The 16,862-nt window shown below is 39.4% G+C and overlaps 2 protein-coding genes across 11 annotated transcripts in view; one reads left to right on the forward strand and one right to left on the reverse strand.

Moving 5' to 3' along the window:
* Window positions 1-16,862, forward strand: part of TRIM58 (tripartite motif containing 58) — a 65,255-nt gene that overhangs the window by 23,985 nt on the left and 24,408 nt on the right. The gene's annotated exons all lie outside the window — the stretch shown is intronic.
* On the reverse strand, window positions 8,458-9,428 carry LOC113929529 (olfactory receptor 11L1). The gene is given in 2 exon segments (XM_027606488.1): window positions 8,458-9,236; window positions 9,239-9,428. Coding segments are annotated over 2 exon segments (969 nt in total).

Genomic DNA, 16,862 nt, shown 5'->3' on the forward strand with positions numbered 1-16,862 from the left:
CACCGTGAGATTTCTAGATTTCACTTCCTGCACCTTGCTTATACTTCCTTGTCCTATTTCCTATTCCACAAATATAGTAATAGTCAACTTTTATCATATATATTCATTCTGTTTTGCACATTGTTTCCTTGTTGATTTTCTGCCTAGATGATCTGTCCCTTGATATGTGTGGTGTTAAAGTCCCCTACTATTATTATATTATTATCAATGAGTTTCTTTATGTCTGTTATTAATTGTTTTATGTATTTTGATCCTCCCAATGTGGGGGCATAAATATTTACAACTGTTAAATCTTCTTGTTGGATAGACCCCTTTATTATGATAATGTTCCCTTCTTCATCTCTTGTTACAGTCTTTGTTTTTTAATCTAGCTTGTCTGATATATGTATATCTACTCCGGCTTTCTTTTGACATCCATTAGCATTATAGATGATTCTCCATCCCCTCACTTTCAATCTGGAGGTGTCTTTAGGTCTATTATTTTCAGTAGACTTTATATTTGTAGGGGATATATATTCATAGCAGACTTGAGCAGTAACTATAGAGTGCGTGAATGATTATTCAACCCCACACTTCACAGCCTTGCCCATTATCAAACCCGTCAGTGTGGCACAGTTCTTAAAAACCATAGCCCTACATTAACAAAGCATTGCCACCCAAAGTTCATCGTCTACATTGGAGTGTACACTCTGATGTTGTATATTCTTTGGTTTTTGACAAATGACATGGATCCACATTTAAAGTGTGATAGGGAATAACGTCCCTCCTCTCAAAAATCCTCTGTCTTCATCTTGTTCACCCTTCCCTCCTTCCAATGCCTGGAAACCACTGATAGTGTATTGTCCCCATGATTTGGCCTTTCCCAGAATGCCATATGGTTGGAATCCTATAGTATGTAGCCTCTTCAGATTGGCTTCATTCACTTAATAATACATAATTAAGGTTCCCCCATGTCTTTTCTTTGCTTGTTAGCTCATTTCTTTTTAGCACTGAATAGTATTCCATTCTTTAGATGTACCACAGTTTATCCATTGAAAGATATCTTTGAAAGATATCTTTGTCACTTCCAACTTCGGGCAATTATAAATGAAACTGCTATAAGCATCCATGTGCAAGACTTTACTTGAACATAATTTTTTAACTCCTTTATGTAAATACTAAGAGAAATGATTGATGGATTATATAAGAGTATATTTAGTTTCATAAGAAGTTGCCAAACTGTGTTCCAAAATGGTTGTATTATTTTGCATTCCCACCAGCAATGGATGAGAATTCCTATTCCCCACATTCTCACTAGCATTTGTTATTGTCCATGTTTTGGATTTTGACCATTCTAATAGATGTGCAGTAGTAGCGCATTGTTTTTATAATTTACAAACAATTCCCTAATGACATATGATGTTGAGCATCTTTTCGTGTACCCATCCCCCCACATTCTTGTGTTGCTTTGCAGGATTTAAATCCCTTAGAGCCCTCAAACACAGAATTAACTGGAGCCAGAGAATTAATGATACCTACCCTTCCTGGCCCTTGTGACTTCAATCAACTAGGACCCCTACTCTGTCAATTTAGGAAAACTTTACCTCAATCCTACACTAAATTCTCCTTTGCCAAGCCCCTTTATAAATACACATGCACACTTAGCTTAAAACTTTCCCAGTTTTGTTGTTCAGGGAGATACTGCTTTAGGAAATATCCCAATGTGTGTGCTCTCCCTCTCTCTCCAATATATATATATATTTGGTTTTTTGGCACCTGGGTGGCTCAGTTGGGTAAGTGTCTGCCTTCAGCTCAAGTCATGATCCCAGGGTCCTGGGATCGAGCCCTTCGTCAGGCTCCCTAGCTTCTCCCTCTCCTCCCCATTCATGCTCTCTCTCTTTCTCTCTCTCAAATAAATAAACTATTTTTTAAAAATTACAAAATAAATGTTTATTTAGTTGTTTTTTTTGGGGGGAGAGGGAGAGAGAGAATTTCAAGCAGACGCCCCACTGAGCAATATAAAATTTGATATTTTGAAAGTAAAATCCTTCCTTTTCCAGTCTTTGGCTTGCTTATGTCTTTTGGCTTGATGGCCACCAAGAGGTAAACCCAGTTTTGGGTTACAATATAAATGTGGTTGCATACATTTTGTATGATGATAGCAAAACTATCTTCCCACATTGTGTGAGGTCCTATGTGTTCTAACCTCTGTCTTCCATCCCCTCTTGTTTCATACCAACTGAAATTGATGTGTGCACCACTGTGTTCTACTTTAAAGGTGATACCCTGGAGGGTAGATATTAAGCCAGGGCTGGAGAGGTAAGGAATGTTGGAATCCCTATTAGGAGATGCACCTGTAGCAAGTGAGGGAGGCAGGCATAGGCCAGTAGTGAAGCTGCCTCACAATGCATCTGTACCTGAGGCCCTGGGAATTCCATGGAAAGCTAGGGCAAAATTGCAGGTCTTTTTATCCAGTCAGTGGTACAGAATGCCCCTTGGAGGGCATAAACTCAAATTCAGCATCCCAGTGCACAGCCCATAGAGGGATGCAGGTGTGGGCCATCATCAACAGGTGGTTGTTGTGGCCTGAATTGGGAACCTGTATAGAACATCAACATATCCGGGACACCTGGGTGGCTCAGGTGGTTAAGCATCTGCCTTCAGCTCGGGTCATGATCTCCAGGTCCTGGGATCAAGCCTTACCCTGGGCTCCTGGCTCAGCAGGGAGTCTGCTTCTCACTCTCCCTCTGCCTCTCCCCCTGCTCATGCTCTCTCTCTGTATCTCTGTCTCAAATGAATAAATAAAATCTTAAAAAAAAAAGAACATCAACATATCCACTCCATAGAACAGTCCACTAGGTATAGATTACCTAATATATGCAGAGATTCCTCAATGAATTTAAATAGAAACTACTGTGGAGTAAATACTATTTTTCTTCTTTTAAATTTTGAGTTATTTAAGGGTGACATTGATTAAATGGTATATGGCGTGCCATGCTCCTTTGTGTGGAAGAGCTAGAATTTGAACAAATGACTATCTGATTGGTATACAGCATGTCTTTTTGACCACCATGTTATATATTGTGTTCACTTTAAACACTATGCGCTAAATAAATGTCAGTCTAATCAGCCCAACTCCATTGACAGATATGAAAGAGGTTATAAGAAAATAGGTCATTTGGGGCACCTCAGTAGCTCAGTTGGTTAAGCGACTGCCTTCGGCTCAGGTCATGATCCCAGAGTCCTGGGATTGAGTCCCACATCGGGCTCCCGGCTTAGCAAGGAGCCTGCTTCTCCCTCTGACCCTCTCCCCTCTCATGCTGTCTCTCTCTCGTTCTCTCTCTCAAGTAAATAAGTAAATAAATAAATAAATAAAATCTTAAAAAAAAAGAAAATAGGTCAGTCAGGGTGCCTGGGTGGCTCAGTTATTGAGCGCCTGCCTTCAGTTCAGGTCATGACCCCCGGGGTCCTGGAATGGAGCCCTGCATCAGGCTCCCTGCTCAGCAGGAAGCCTGCTTCTCCCTCTCCCTCTGCTGCCGCTCCCCCTGCTGTGCTCTCTCTCTCTGTCAATTAAAAAAGAAAAAAAAGGACAAAAAAGAAAATACATCAATCAAAAGGACACTGTGGGCTGGTATAGGGTTACCAGTACCTAGTCTCTCCTGGTTCTTCTCTCTGGCCCTTCATCTGTGTCTGTTTGTGTGCTGCCTGTTGAAAGTAGGACATAAGTTAAAACCAGGGATAATGTCATAGTCATTGTTCTCAAATGACAGATTTAGGGGTAATTGATCTTCAAGAAAACATTTTAGATCACATGATCACATAAAAATGGTTCAGGATCTAGCTGGAGCCATTGGGGGTTAAAGTCACTTTTCATTCTGTGTTAGAGATAGAAATGATAGAATGTCAATTTCCCTTTTCTTCACAGTCATAACATTGTTGGTAAAGTGGTATATTTAACAAAATTTGATGTTTACATCATAATGTTATTTTTTATTGTATACAGTTAATAGATCAACCAAATGATTAAACAACAACCAGGAAAATTATATGTGTTTCCATTGGTTACATATGTGCTTATAGAAATTTATTTGTAGTAGTAGGTATGGACTTCATTAGAAGTTCCATATAATTTTCTTAGTCCATGCTATAACAAATTTCTGAAATGATTCCTTAAAAATATAATACCCTTGAGTATATCATAGTTCTTGAACAACCGAGAATAGAAGTAAGTAATCAAGAACACAGGTAACAGTGGCCCTTTTAATGCCACAACACAAAGGTCTAGAGACCTTTTAAAAGGAACTGAGAATCAAATTGTGTTTAATTTAAAACATGTTAAATGTACTTCCACTGAAGATGGAGCCTCTGAAATATTCCACGCAAGGCCGGAGTGGTGCCTTGAGAGAACAGTGATAGGCTCATCCCACAAGAGATCTTGAAAAGCTGACAGCCCTGGGTCAGTCACAGTTAAGCCTCCCTTTGGAACTCCTGTCTCTTGTTCAGCCACTTCTTCATGAACCTTATCCCACCTCCTTGCCTGAATGGAAACTGAGCACTAATTGTCTTAAATGGAACTGCTTAACATTCCCTTTCCTTGTATCTCAGGGTCAGTCTATGCACATAATAAACACCCTGCTCTTAAATGATTTGCCTTGGATATTGTTCTTCCACTCCTTTAAAAAAAATATGTTTTAAGGCTCATGCTAAAGAGGTAGTGAACCCACTCTCCCCTTATTGAGACAATTTACTAAATTACTGACTACCTCTCATTTACAAAAGACACCAGTACCATAACTTTTTTTTTTTTTTTTTCTACTGGAGTGCTTGTCCTCAGCAATGTGACCAATCCATCTTTCTTTTCAGGACCTGATTTATCTCACTTATTCTTATGGCCATACTTTTGGCTTTGTCATTTCCTAAAACTAAACCCTGTCTTAAATTATTATTTTAAGCCACTAAACTTCTATGTGTCACTTCCTATCTATACACATAGCACAGATAGTCCTATAACAAATAACAAAATCCTATAACACAATCCCGCTTTTTATTTTTTAAACTCTGGACTTCTGGTCATTGTTTGCTTCACTTCCCTCCTGTATTGATTTATCTTCCTGACAATCTGTGACTCTTAAATCCATTGTGTCTTTGCCTTTATTTCCGACTCCACAGAGCTAAGTCTCAACCCAAAATGAACTATTTTATTGTATGGGCCTGAGCACAAACAGCTGAGTGATCTTAAAGCAGAGTGCACAAGACAGGTAACTCAACATCACAACAAATCAGTGATATCCTACTTCATCTAGGCACTCATTTTTGTTCCCAAATCCACCTGTCTTTAGATATCTATCAATCCCATTTTACCAAATGAGTTTGGAATGACTTTATCACTTTCTTCAAACTTAGACCCGCATTTTCTTTTTCTTTTTTATATTTTATTTATTTATTTGACAGAGAGAGAGAGATAGTGAGAGCAGGAACATAAGCAGGGGGAGTGGGAGATGGAGAAGCAGGCTTCCCGCGGAGCAGGGAGCCCGACGTGGGGCTCGATCCCAGGACCCTGGGATCATGACCTGAGCCGAAGGCAGACACTTAACGACTGAGCCACCCAGGCGCCCCTAGAGCCGCATTTTCTATGGGAAAGGAGAGTTGGTACCTTATCTCAGAAACATAAGCCCTATAAGTCCACAGATGTGGAAGTCGACAAGTCCTATTTATTTGAATACCCATCAGATTGCAATATCCTCTCCCTTCTGCCTTTCACAGTAAATAAATGATTTTCCCTTTCAATGCTCATTTGAGTCACATTTGTCTCAGATCCCTCCCTCTTCAACCTCAGGCTCTCAGTTACCACCTCCATGTCCATTCCTCAAATTTTTGCTCACTATTGGACTCTTACTGGAAGTGTTCAAACTTACTCAGATGCTAAAATCTTACCTCTTTTGAAAACACAATGACCCTTCCAATATAGGCACTTGTATCTCACTCTTTCACAGTTGCATTTCTCAGGGTAATTATTTGCATACACATAATTGCTTCCATTGGAAGCCATTCCCATTCCCATTCCAAAGAAGCTTTGTTCCTTTCCAGGAACAATTGTCACTTCTAGACTGCGCACATTGATAAAAGCCTGCTAATCCATGCTCACCACCTCTTCCTTCCAAAACACTCTTCCCCTGGAAGAGTCTGTATAACCACCTTACAAATGTCCTTCCATTTATGTGATTGTTCCTTCTTAGTTCCCCTTCAGCTTCCTCTTCTCTACTGAAAATTTATGTTTTGTAATTCCTCCATGCTCTGTTGTTTTCAAATAAGATCTATATGTAAAACAAAAATAAAAACAAAACAAAACACCAAAAAAAATTGACTTTCAGCCTGGCTACTACTCTGAGCTCCAGATTTATGCATCCAAGTGCGCATTTGACATCATTTTTTGAAATCTCTCATATGTGGTCAATAATCTTTCTCCCCTTATGCAGAGCCAATTACCTATCAAGTTTAAAATTAGAAAGAAGCTTTTGGTAAGATAACTTAAGTCTGGTTAAATATAAGTCATACTTGATATATTGATCAGTAATGACCATATGAAAGATAAGATATTTGATTGTTTCTTGATATTGTATCCAAAACCCCAGAGCAATGATACTTTCCTTCCTATATCACCCACTTCCTGTCCTATCTCAGATTCCAGTGTATCATTTTCCTTTTATTCAACGTTTGAAACAGATGGATCTGATAAGGACTAACAACAGTCCTCACAGGTCACATTCTGGAGGAAGAGGAAACAAGGTTTGGAAGAAGGAGGGTAAAAAGAACTAAAAACATGTGCCAAAGGGTCAAAGTGCACTTACCCCTAAAGTTCAGGGATTGATGTGGAACACCACAGATGTACTACTGGACTGTGAAAAGACTACAAACTGGCCCTACTGCATGGGAATGAGTGAATGAGTCCAGAATTTTCACTCCTAACCTCACCATCCGTGAGACATCATCAAACCTAAAATCAAGCCAAGCTCCTCTCCCATGTGGGTTACTGCTACGATTCCAGCAACTCTTGCTTTCTTTCACTCTTTTCTCTAAACAGCAGTGAGATTTGCAAATGCAAAATATATCATGTCATTTCCTATTTGATACCCTTTGATAATCCATCATTTGTCTTAGTGTAAAATCTAAAAACCCTAATAGGGCTTTTAATGACCTGCAGGAACTAGTTCTTACCTTTCTCTCCAAACTCATCTCCTTCCTCCATCACCATGTTCCCCAGGCCTCTTCTCATGACATCCATGCCATGCTCTCTACCTGGGATACTACTTCCATCCTTATTCTCCTCATCTGTAAAGTGTACATTAAAGTACAACATAAACATAGAAAGCTTTCCTAACCCTCTATGTTGATTCAGACCTTATTGTTCCATGTAAGTGCATCAGCTTATACTTTATTGTTTCACAGCAAATATCACAAATAGACATAAATCCATTACTCCTTGGATAAGTCATTATATATCTCTCCCTCTGTCAAAACTAGAGGCTCCATTCAGGCAAAATCTTCCTTGGCCATTTCTTTACCATTGTGTCCCTGCAGCAAGAGGACTGGCATATATAAAGGGCTTGAGAATATTTGTAGAATTAATGAGTGAGAATGAGATAGTAGGCAGGAGTAGCAGAGGTCTTCTAAATATTGGCTGAATAAAAGAAATTTTGGCTCCTCTTTTCCCCTCCTTCCTCCCCTCCCATCTGTTTTCCTTCCCTTCCCTTTCCTTTCTTCTTTTTCCCTGTCTCTCTGCTTGCTTTCTCACTCATCCTTCCTTCCTTCCTTCCTTCCTTCCTTCCTTCCTTCCTTCCTTCCTTCCTTCTTCCTCTTTTTTCCCTCTCCACCTGCCCTCTCCCTCCACTTATGTCTCCCTACCTCTGCCATCCTCCTTCTCTTCCTTCCTTTCCTAGAATTTCATTAAATAAAAAGCATTAAAAGTCTAAATTCCTGTAGATAAATCCTTGGCACTTCAAAAACCCTTCTTTGTTCTTGTCACTAGGAGAAAATTTAGGTCAATGATCATTTATATATCTTCATTCATTACACAGACATTTAATAGGCACCAATAGCACCAGGAATTGAATCTATAAGGCCAGTTCCTACCAGTACTTAAATGATGTATAACTTTCTATGTGTATGCTTTATGAACTCAGGAGAAATCCTACTGTAAAATCTGAAAGTAATGTGTGAAATCATCATGCCCTGAAATCACACAATTAGATTCTCATCAGAAGATGAAAGAAAGTATCAAAGGATAAAATTGCCCCCAAAATGATTTGATAGAGGCTGTCTTCTGAACAGTTGTTGGCAAGGGGCCATGATGAAACTCTTTCATTATGGCTTGTGGAATTCAACATGGTGCCAAGGATGACATTCTGGTTTGAAGGCTCCAAACTTGCCACTCCCATAATCCCCAAATTAATCCACTGTGTGTTCTTGTGCTAATTTTTCTTACCTAACAAAGAAACTCCCCTTCACTCTTACTCCATAGATACCACACTTTTTTCTCATGACTTTTCTAACAGCCTCTTTGAATTCTTGGTTCCTCAAGCTATAGATAACAGGGTACAGCAGTGGGGTGACCACAGTGTAGAAGACAGAAATGATCTTGTTGATTTCAGGTGACAGGTGGTCATTGGGGTGAACATACATGGAGATCATGGTCCCATAGTAGATAGTGACAACAGCCAAATGGGAGCCACATGTGGAAAAGGTCTTCATCTGGCCAGAGGCTGAAGGAATTCTCAATATGGTAGATATAATGAAAACATAGGACACAAGGGTAAGAAGAAAGCAAATGCACAGCACTGCAATAGACAGGATAAAGATGACCATCCTGGTGATATACACACTGGAACATGAGAGCCGCATGAGGGGAGGGAGGTCACAGAAGAAGTGATTGATCTGGTTAGGACCACAGAAATCCAACTTGGAGATCATTAGGGAGGGCAGAAATCCTGTGCCAACACCTGTTAACCAAGAGATTGCCACCAACTTGGTGCAGGTCTCAGGACTCATCAGGAAAGAGTAGTGGAGTGGGCTGCAGATGGCCAGATATCGGTCATAGGCCATCATGGCCAGAAGAAAGCACTCAGTAGCCCCAAAGAACACGAAGAAGTAAAGCTGTGCCATACAGGCAGAGAAAGAGATGGCTTGGCCATGGGAGAACAGGTTGGCTAGGAGAAGGGGCACAATGGTGGATGTATACCAGGTCTCCAGAAAGAGAATTGTTTGAGAAATACATACATGGGTGAGTGCAGTCGCTGGTCCTGGCTCACCACTGCAATAATGACAACATTCCCTGTGACTGTGAGAAAGTAGATGAACAGGAAGATGGCAAAGAGTAATGTCTGCCATTCAAGAAGGTTCTGGAATCCTAGCAACTGGAACTCAGTGACACTGGACACATTTGGGGGCTTCATTGCCTGTGGAAGGGAAAATATTTTGTAAAATCACTATATAAAAGTCATGCAAATATTTGTAGCTATTGATCTTTAGCAGTTCAGAGACTAATTTTTTTAAATAGTTTAGATCATTGTGTACAACACTTTATAGGGACAAGCATTTTATAGCAACAATTTCATCTTGTTTTTATAAGAAAACATTTTGATATCACAAGCTGAGTGTGGTTGTTAGGTCTTGGAAAGAACCTCAGCAAATTACATTTCTTGTGTTCTCTGAAATTTAGAAGTCTCAGATCCAAAGATACAAACAAAAACAGAAACAAAAGAGCAAAAACAAAACAAAACAAAAAACTAACAAAATGAAACAAACAAAAAATCTCTGATGGAAAGCAAACTCAGAAACTAAGCATAACAATAATTTTTTTTTTTTTTAAAGCAGGCACATATGGGTACAATGACTTTCTTTTCTCACATACGGGTTTTGTCTGATATAGGAGTCAGGCATAGCATATCTCCTATGCTATATTGGGGAAGTTTATTCATTCTCCTTTCAAACAATATTTACGGATACCTTGCTCTGTGTGTGTGTGTGTGTGTGTGTGTGTGTGTGTGTGTGTGTGTGAAGCTTTGTGCTGAGCTAACCTTCACCTCCATCAGTGTCCTTTCTTGCCCAGTTGGATACCATGCTCTACTACTGAGCATGTATCCTGTATACATTAAATATGTCACCTTCCCTTCACTTTCCTTTCATTCATTGTCAAAGCTAGTCCTGGGTAACGGCAACATCCACCTGCCATACATGAGCTTCCATGCAATAAAGGAGATGAGAGACAACACATAATGTTGTTGTTTTAAAATTCATAACCATTAACTCCAGTGTGTCTTTAATGCTGTGGAACAATGACTCCACCTTTCTTTCATCTATTTACTCTTCCATTCTCCTGAGTGACTAGTTTATACATTTTTTTATTCCTTTTAAAACTTCCAACATTTCCTTGTCTATCTATACCTTCAGTGGAAGTCCTATTGTTCTGAAGAAAAACCTGAAATCCTCTAATGGGAATATCCAGACACTCAGGCTACTAAATTCCCACCTCCCACCTTCAGTTCTTCTGCATCTGCTTCCTACATGTTACTCCAAATTAAAGGTCTATTCCTGGGTTAAGGCAAATCCCTCCACATACGCTTTAGTTCCTACACCCTCCTACATAGTGGAAGTTTTTGCAGGTATTACAATTTCTTACTCCCCTGAATTAACGATGGTCTCTATCTGCCAGATCATTTCCTCAGCATGTAAACAGGCTGGTTTTCTCTCCCTTTAAATAGAACAAATGGGGTGTTTGGGTGGCTCTGTTGACTGGGCATCTGCCTTCAGCTCAGGTCGTGGTCCTGGTGTCCTGAGATGGAGCCCCACATCAGGCTCCCTGCTCAGCAGGGAGTCTGCTTCTCCCTCTCCTTGGGCTCCTCCCCCCACCACCCCTGCTCTTGCTCTCTCTCTCACTCACTCTCTCAAATAAGTAAATAAAATCTTTAAAAAAGAGAGAACAAAAAAAATAAGGTCTTGATGTCATTCTCTTCTCTAAAACCTACTGCCTGCATCTGTCCACTCACTTGTACTCCTTCCCTTCTTGAGGGTATTGTCCCTGTCAACTTCCTGCACCCCCCTTGAATCCACTGTAATCAGGGGTTTTCCCTTACCACTCCACCAAAATAGTAATGCCACATTTCAGTGGCTCTTCAAGCATCCCTAGTGGTCTTAATCTCTTGTCAGCTTGGCTGAATTGATTCCACTGTGTTCCTGGGTCTCCTCTTGTCACTTAACATGCCCAGCTATGTGTCCTCTGAATTCAACTACAGACCTGCCTTTCACATTGTATGCATTTATTTGTTTAGCATCTCTTCACATCCTCCAACCTGTTAATGTAGGCCCTCAGGGTTGAATACCTCTCAGTGTACCCTCATTCCCCTTGAGGTTTGATGCAGGCTCTTGACTGTAAATGCTATCACCTGGCCCTCAACACCAAAATGTGTGTATCAAGCTTGACTATAGCCTCTTGTAAACAATTTCCCTATATGAAAGCACACTGACGTGTCTGATTAGTATCTGGAACTTAACACTAACTAACCTGCATCTCTTTATCACCCAAGAGTCTCCCCTTAGTCTGTCTGCCACATCTCATCAGTGGTTACTCCATCTTCCCAGTGGCTTAGGCCAGAAAACTTGACTTTTGTTTTCCTCACCCCTAGTATCTGATTTCTCACCAAAATCACCTGGCTGCACCTGAAAATATATGCAGAAAACGTGCCACTTCCCCTCACCTGGATTGTTCAGTAGTCTCCTTGTATCTGCACTTGTTCAGTAAATACTCAGTAAGGCACCCCAAATGAAACTTTTAGAACAGAGGGAAGGAGGGAGGGAGGGAGGGAGGAAGGAAGAAAGGAAGGAAGGAAGGAAAAGAGAGAAGAGAAAAAGGGAAAGACAAACAGAGGACAGCATGTGTCACTCCTCTTTTCAAAGCCAACAGTGGCGCCCAGCTTACTGGGTATACTGGGAGCACACAGTGCTGTGAATCATTCCTGATACGTGAGTAAATCAGTGTGGCCAATCAGCTCATGCACACATCAGGAATCAACTGTTCTGTTAATACATTGTTGTTTTAGTTCACTGTTTTTACTGTGTTCTATTTCTTCCTCTCATACTTGAGTGAAATCATTGGGAATTTTATCTTCATTTGACCATGAAAAATTCATATGGAATGAAAATAATATCTTAATAAAATCTATGCACTTGTTATCAGGGATACGATGCTTGATGTCTCTTATACATACTGATCTATGTGGTATGTGATTTCTTAAAGTTTAAGAAAGAAAAGAAAAGCCAAAGCCTTCCCAGTGTAGCAGGCCCTACTTTTTTCCTCTCATCTCCTCGTCTACTTTTCTCCTATCCCATTCTGCTCCCAGTGCTCCAACTCCCTTAGTATTGTGCAGACAACATAGGTCTTGACTCCTTTTCTATTCAGCACACTCAGTTCCCTGAGATATTATCTCTATATATTTCTAAGTGGCTCATACCCTAGTCTGCTCGGATAGCACCTTCTCCATGAGATCTTCTCTGGCTACTCTGTAGCCATTCCGGGAGCTCAGGACTTCAATTCAATGCTCAATGCTAGAAGTACCTTAATTATACTGAGCTAAAAAATAAAACAAAAACCAAATCAAAAGAAAATGAAAACATCTACCTCCCAAAATGCTGAGTCTACTTTAGTACTAGCGCAACCAGCACATCCTCAGATCTAATTTTGGAGCTTTCTTTGAAATTATATGAAAATAAACATTAAAAATGTGATTATTGCAATCTTGCCTAGAGTCAACTACACACCTTTGACTTCTTAAAAAATCTTTCTTGGTTACTTTTCAGTTACTACAGATTTATATGCTAAACAATTTAGGCAAAACCATTTGCTTAGTTTTCACATAGAGCATCAGCAAAGGCTAAAATTGCCTTGATAATGAGGAAGAATTTATTGAAGTCTGTGTAATTTTAGAATTCAATGTCAACCAACAAAGCAAACAATACAACAAAATTTATGTCACTTGACACTAAAACGCACCACGTTGATTTCCTTCTGAAAACCTTTGGGCCTGTCTCCATGAGCCTCTCCTACCTGTCTTTTTTTCCCAGCATGGAGAGCCCTAAAGCGTCCCTGCTCCAGGATCTGCCTTGCCCTCCTTGAACCCAAAAGTGGGCTGTGCTTTCCTCATGCAAGTGGAAATTTGCCATCTCTTCTGCTGGGGTTCGACCCTGGAAGAACCAGTCTTCTCCTTTTAATAACTGGGTTTCTTGGGGACCTGGCCCTTCTAAGAATCCTGGTCCCCAGATATTTTTTTTTTCTGTAATTTGTCAATCGAGGTAATAAACAATGGAACCAATCTTCTGAGCTTCATCTCTACCCACTGAAGCTTAGATGTCTATAACACATTCAGGATAAATGAATTTTCACATTCTTTTGGAGAGGTATTTTTTTGAAATTAGGATTGGTCTCAAAAATGTTGAGATAAAAATTGAATCAAAAAGAGCGTTTTTCTAAAATATAGCAAGCAGGCAATTAGTGAACCACCTATCCTGAGAACTGGATATAGGACAGCTGCTTTTTCTTGAATGGCATTTTGCCATCATATTTTAATTGAAAGTATAACTAAATGAAAAAAGAAATTATGACTGAAAATTAATTTGTGCAGTGAGAGCACTCTGTGCCTGAGCTCATTCTAAATGTGAATCTGTCAATTTATCAATGAAAATGCAATATCTGAGTTTGTCTGAGAGGCTGTTTAGTTTGAGTTTTGGAAGATGAGTTGGAAAAGAAAAGGTTCTCAAATCATCTGTAATATAGCCATATTAAAAACAAAACAAAACCAAAACAAGAACACACAGAAAAAAAAATAAAACAAAAATTCAAGTGTATGAAAGGTCATTATAATCTGATGCATTGATGTTTGTGTTAACTAATATCATTTTTTGGAAATAATATGATTCATGTGTATACTTTTTAGAAAACTTGGAAATAGAAGTAGACAAAAATATCAGTACATTTATTTTGGTGTGATATACATAAATGGATATTTATTTTTAACTAAACAACATAATTGTTAATTAATATGCAATAAATTCTAATAAAAATATTTTGTGTGAAAACTGTGATGGAATAAAATATATAGCAAATGGCCACAACTGTATACAGTTTCTTAGGATATGTTGTATACTACAGCATCAGAAGCCATCATGCTTATAGGTAATAAAGGCTGTTGGGAAGAATATTCGGATTACTTGGGGGTGGGATCCATAGTACTGTCTCCCAGAGTTAGGCACTTGATGTCTTACCTTCCAAAGTTTTTGGTAGTTCTACATATGGGGTGATGTAATTAGGTTACTACTGTATAGTAGTACCACTGTATCCGGGCTATTTTTATAGCTAATTATATAGCCTGGATCATTTTGGAATTTTTTTGCTATTACTTTTACAACTACTTTCCATCATAGGTCTTTTTTTATGCTATTAGATTTGGGGGAACAAAATTAAATGCCATTGATAGACTACATGGTAGTCTTGTGTGAGGGGGACTTTGCATATCTAATCTCAAATCTAGATTTGTAATTCCTGCATATTTGCAGGAAAAAAAATGAAAGGCAGAATAGGGTCTGCACAGCAGATTATGTACTTTGACAGTTTTCTCTGGTACTTTCATCTGTACACATCAGCCACAGCTCTACTCATGTTGATGGGAGGGTGTCCATGCCTACAAAGATCATCACTTCTTACACATGAGGGACAGCCAGCCAGAAGGCACATGGAACATAAGCAATATATATATACATACATACCCACAACCAGAAAGTGTCAGGCTTCACAGATCAGCCTGGCTTCCTGGTGAGAGCAAACCATGGGAGGTGGGGGGCCCCAGGATGCTTCCCTCTAATATTCAGGCATGTGGTGACAAGGGTGGGTGTCTCTTCTCTGGCAAGAGAAAATATTAGAGCACATGTAAATAAACATCACCTTTTAAACTAAGCTGGATAATGAGGATTAAAAACCTATCATGAGATAGCAGGAGGGGAAGAATGAAGGGGAGTAAGTTGGAGGGGGAGATGAACCATGAGAGACGATGGACTCTGAAAAACAAACTGAGGGTTCTAGAGGGGAGGAGGGTGGGGGGGATGGGTTAGCCTGGTGATGGGTATTAAAGAGGGCACATTCTGCATGGAGCACTGGGTGTTATGCACAAACAATGAATCATGGAACACTACATCAAGAACTAATGATGTAATGCATGGTGATTAACATAACAATAAAAAAATAAAAAACCTATCATGAAATATATGAATTGCAAGCTATGGTGCACATTTGTAGGTTTGGAAGGCTATTAATGACATAAACACTTAGAAACCTACAAATGTGTACTATATAGAACATAGCGCCTCTCCTTCATTGGGTCATCTTTTCCACACTACTCCCGGTCATCAATTATCTTGGGTATTCTTTCCAATAGCTTTATATTTCCCATGAGCATCATGGCTTCTGATAGTGCAATATGCAGTCTATTGTAAGGAACGTTCATAATGGCCATTTGCTCTGTATTTTATTTCACAGTGTGGCAATTCTAATTGATTTCTTTTTTTTTTAAAGATTTTATTTATTTATTTGACAGAGACAGAGATAGCGAGAGCAGGAACACAAGCAGGGGGAGTGGGAGAGGGAGAAGCAGGCCTCCCGTGGAGCAGGGAGCCCGATGTGGGACTCGATCCCAGGACCCTGAGATCATGACCTGAGCCGAAGGCAGATGCTTAACGACTGAGCCACCCAGGCGCCCTCTAATTGATTTCTTATTTCAAACATTATAAACTTATTTTTACTAAAGTTTATTGCATATGCATATTAATTAAGAATTATGTTATTGCATTAAAAATAAATATCCATTTAGATGTATCACATCAAAACAAATTTACAGATAATTTTAAATATTCAAATTTTCATTTCAGGAATTTTAAAATTCCTCTTTTATATTTCTCAGTAAAGTTGATATTTTAAGGTTTTCTTCATTATATGATGAATCAATTTATCAGTGCACAGAGATATTTGAAATTGGATAATTATCACTATGATAAGGATTATATAAAAATTATAGATATTTAATAGTAAGCTTAAATCTAACCAAATATTGTGGAAAGTCATTTCAAATTAAGAGAATTGATAGCATTTTATTGTACTAACAACCTAATTTCAGTGTAACATGCAAAATAATGATACTCTTATTATAATAATGTAGCCAACATTTTTTGAGCATTTATTTAATTGCAGTCATGGTGCTTTACATATAGTTCTTCATCTTGTGTTTACAACAGTTGTACATGTTGGGCATCAATCTACAAGTAAGAAAGCTAAGTCCTAGAAAGTAAGTGATTCTTTCAAGGTCACTGAGCTCAAGGTTACTATGGAACCATTAGCTCCCCCCAGAATGTCTGGATATAGAGGCCGTGTTGGCACAGAATTCTTTCCTACTGCTCTAGGTAAGAGTGGTAGAGTCTTGTCTTACCAAATATACTTGTTCACAAAATAATGGGGGGGGGCGGAGTAACTGCATGCCAATCAATAGAAGTCTCACACAGTAAGCATGGGGACAGACAGCTTCATCTGCAGCCTTCCTCGAGCTCACTGCCATCACTTTTGAGGGCCGTGCTTGAAAAGCTCCTAGCTAATGTGGTATGTGCTCAGTGGAGGATGTTGTGATGCTTTAGAATTATGCCAAGAAAAAAGTAATGAGGGGCACCTGGGTGGTTCAGTCGGTTAAGCATGACCTTGGGTTCAGGTCATGATCTCCGGGGCCTGGGATCAAGCCCCACATTGGGCTTCCTGCTCATTAGGGAGGCTGCTTCTCTCTCTCAAATAAATGAATAAA

Source organism: Zalophus californianus, chromosome 5 (assembly GCF_009762305.2).
Source record: "Zalophus californianus isolate mZalCal1 chromosome 5, mZalCal1.pri.v2, whole genome shotgun sequence".
In the NCBI taxonomy this organism is placed as follows: domain Eukaryota; kingdom Metazoa; phylum Chordata; class Mammalia; order Carnivora; family Otariidae; genus Zalophus; species Zalophus californianus.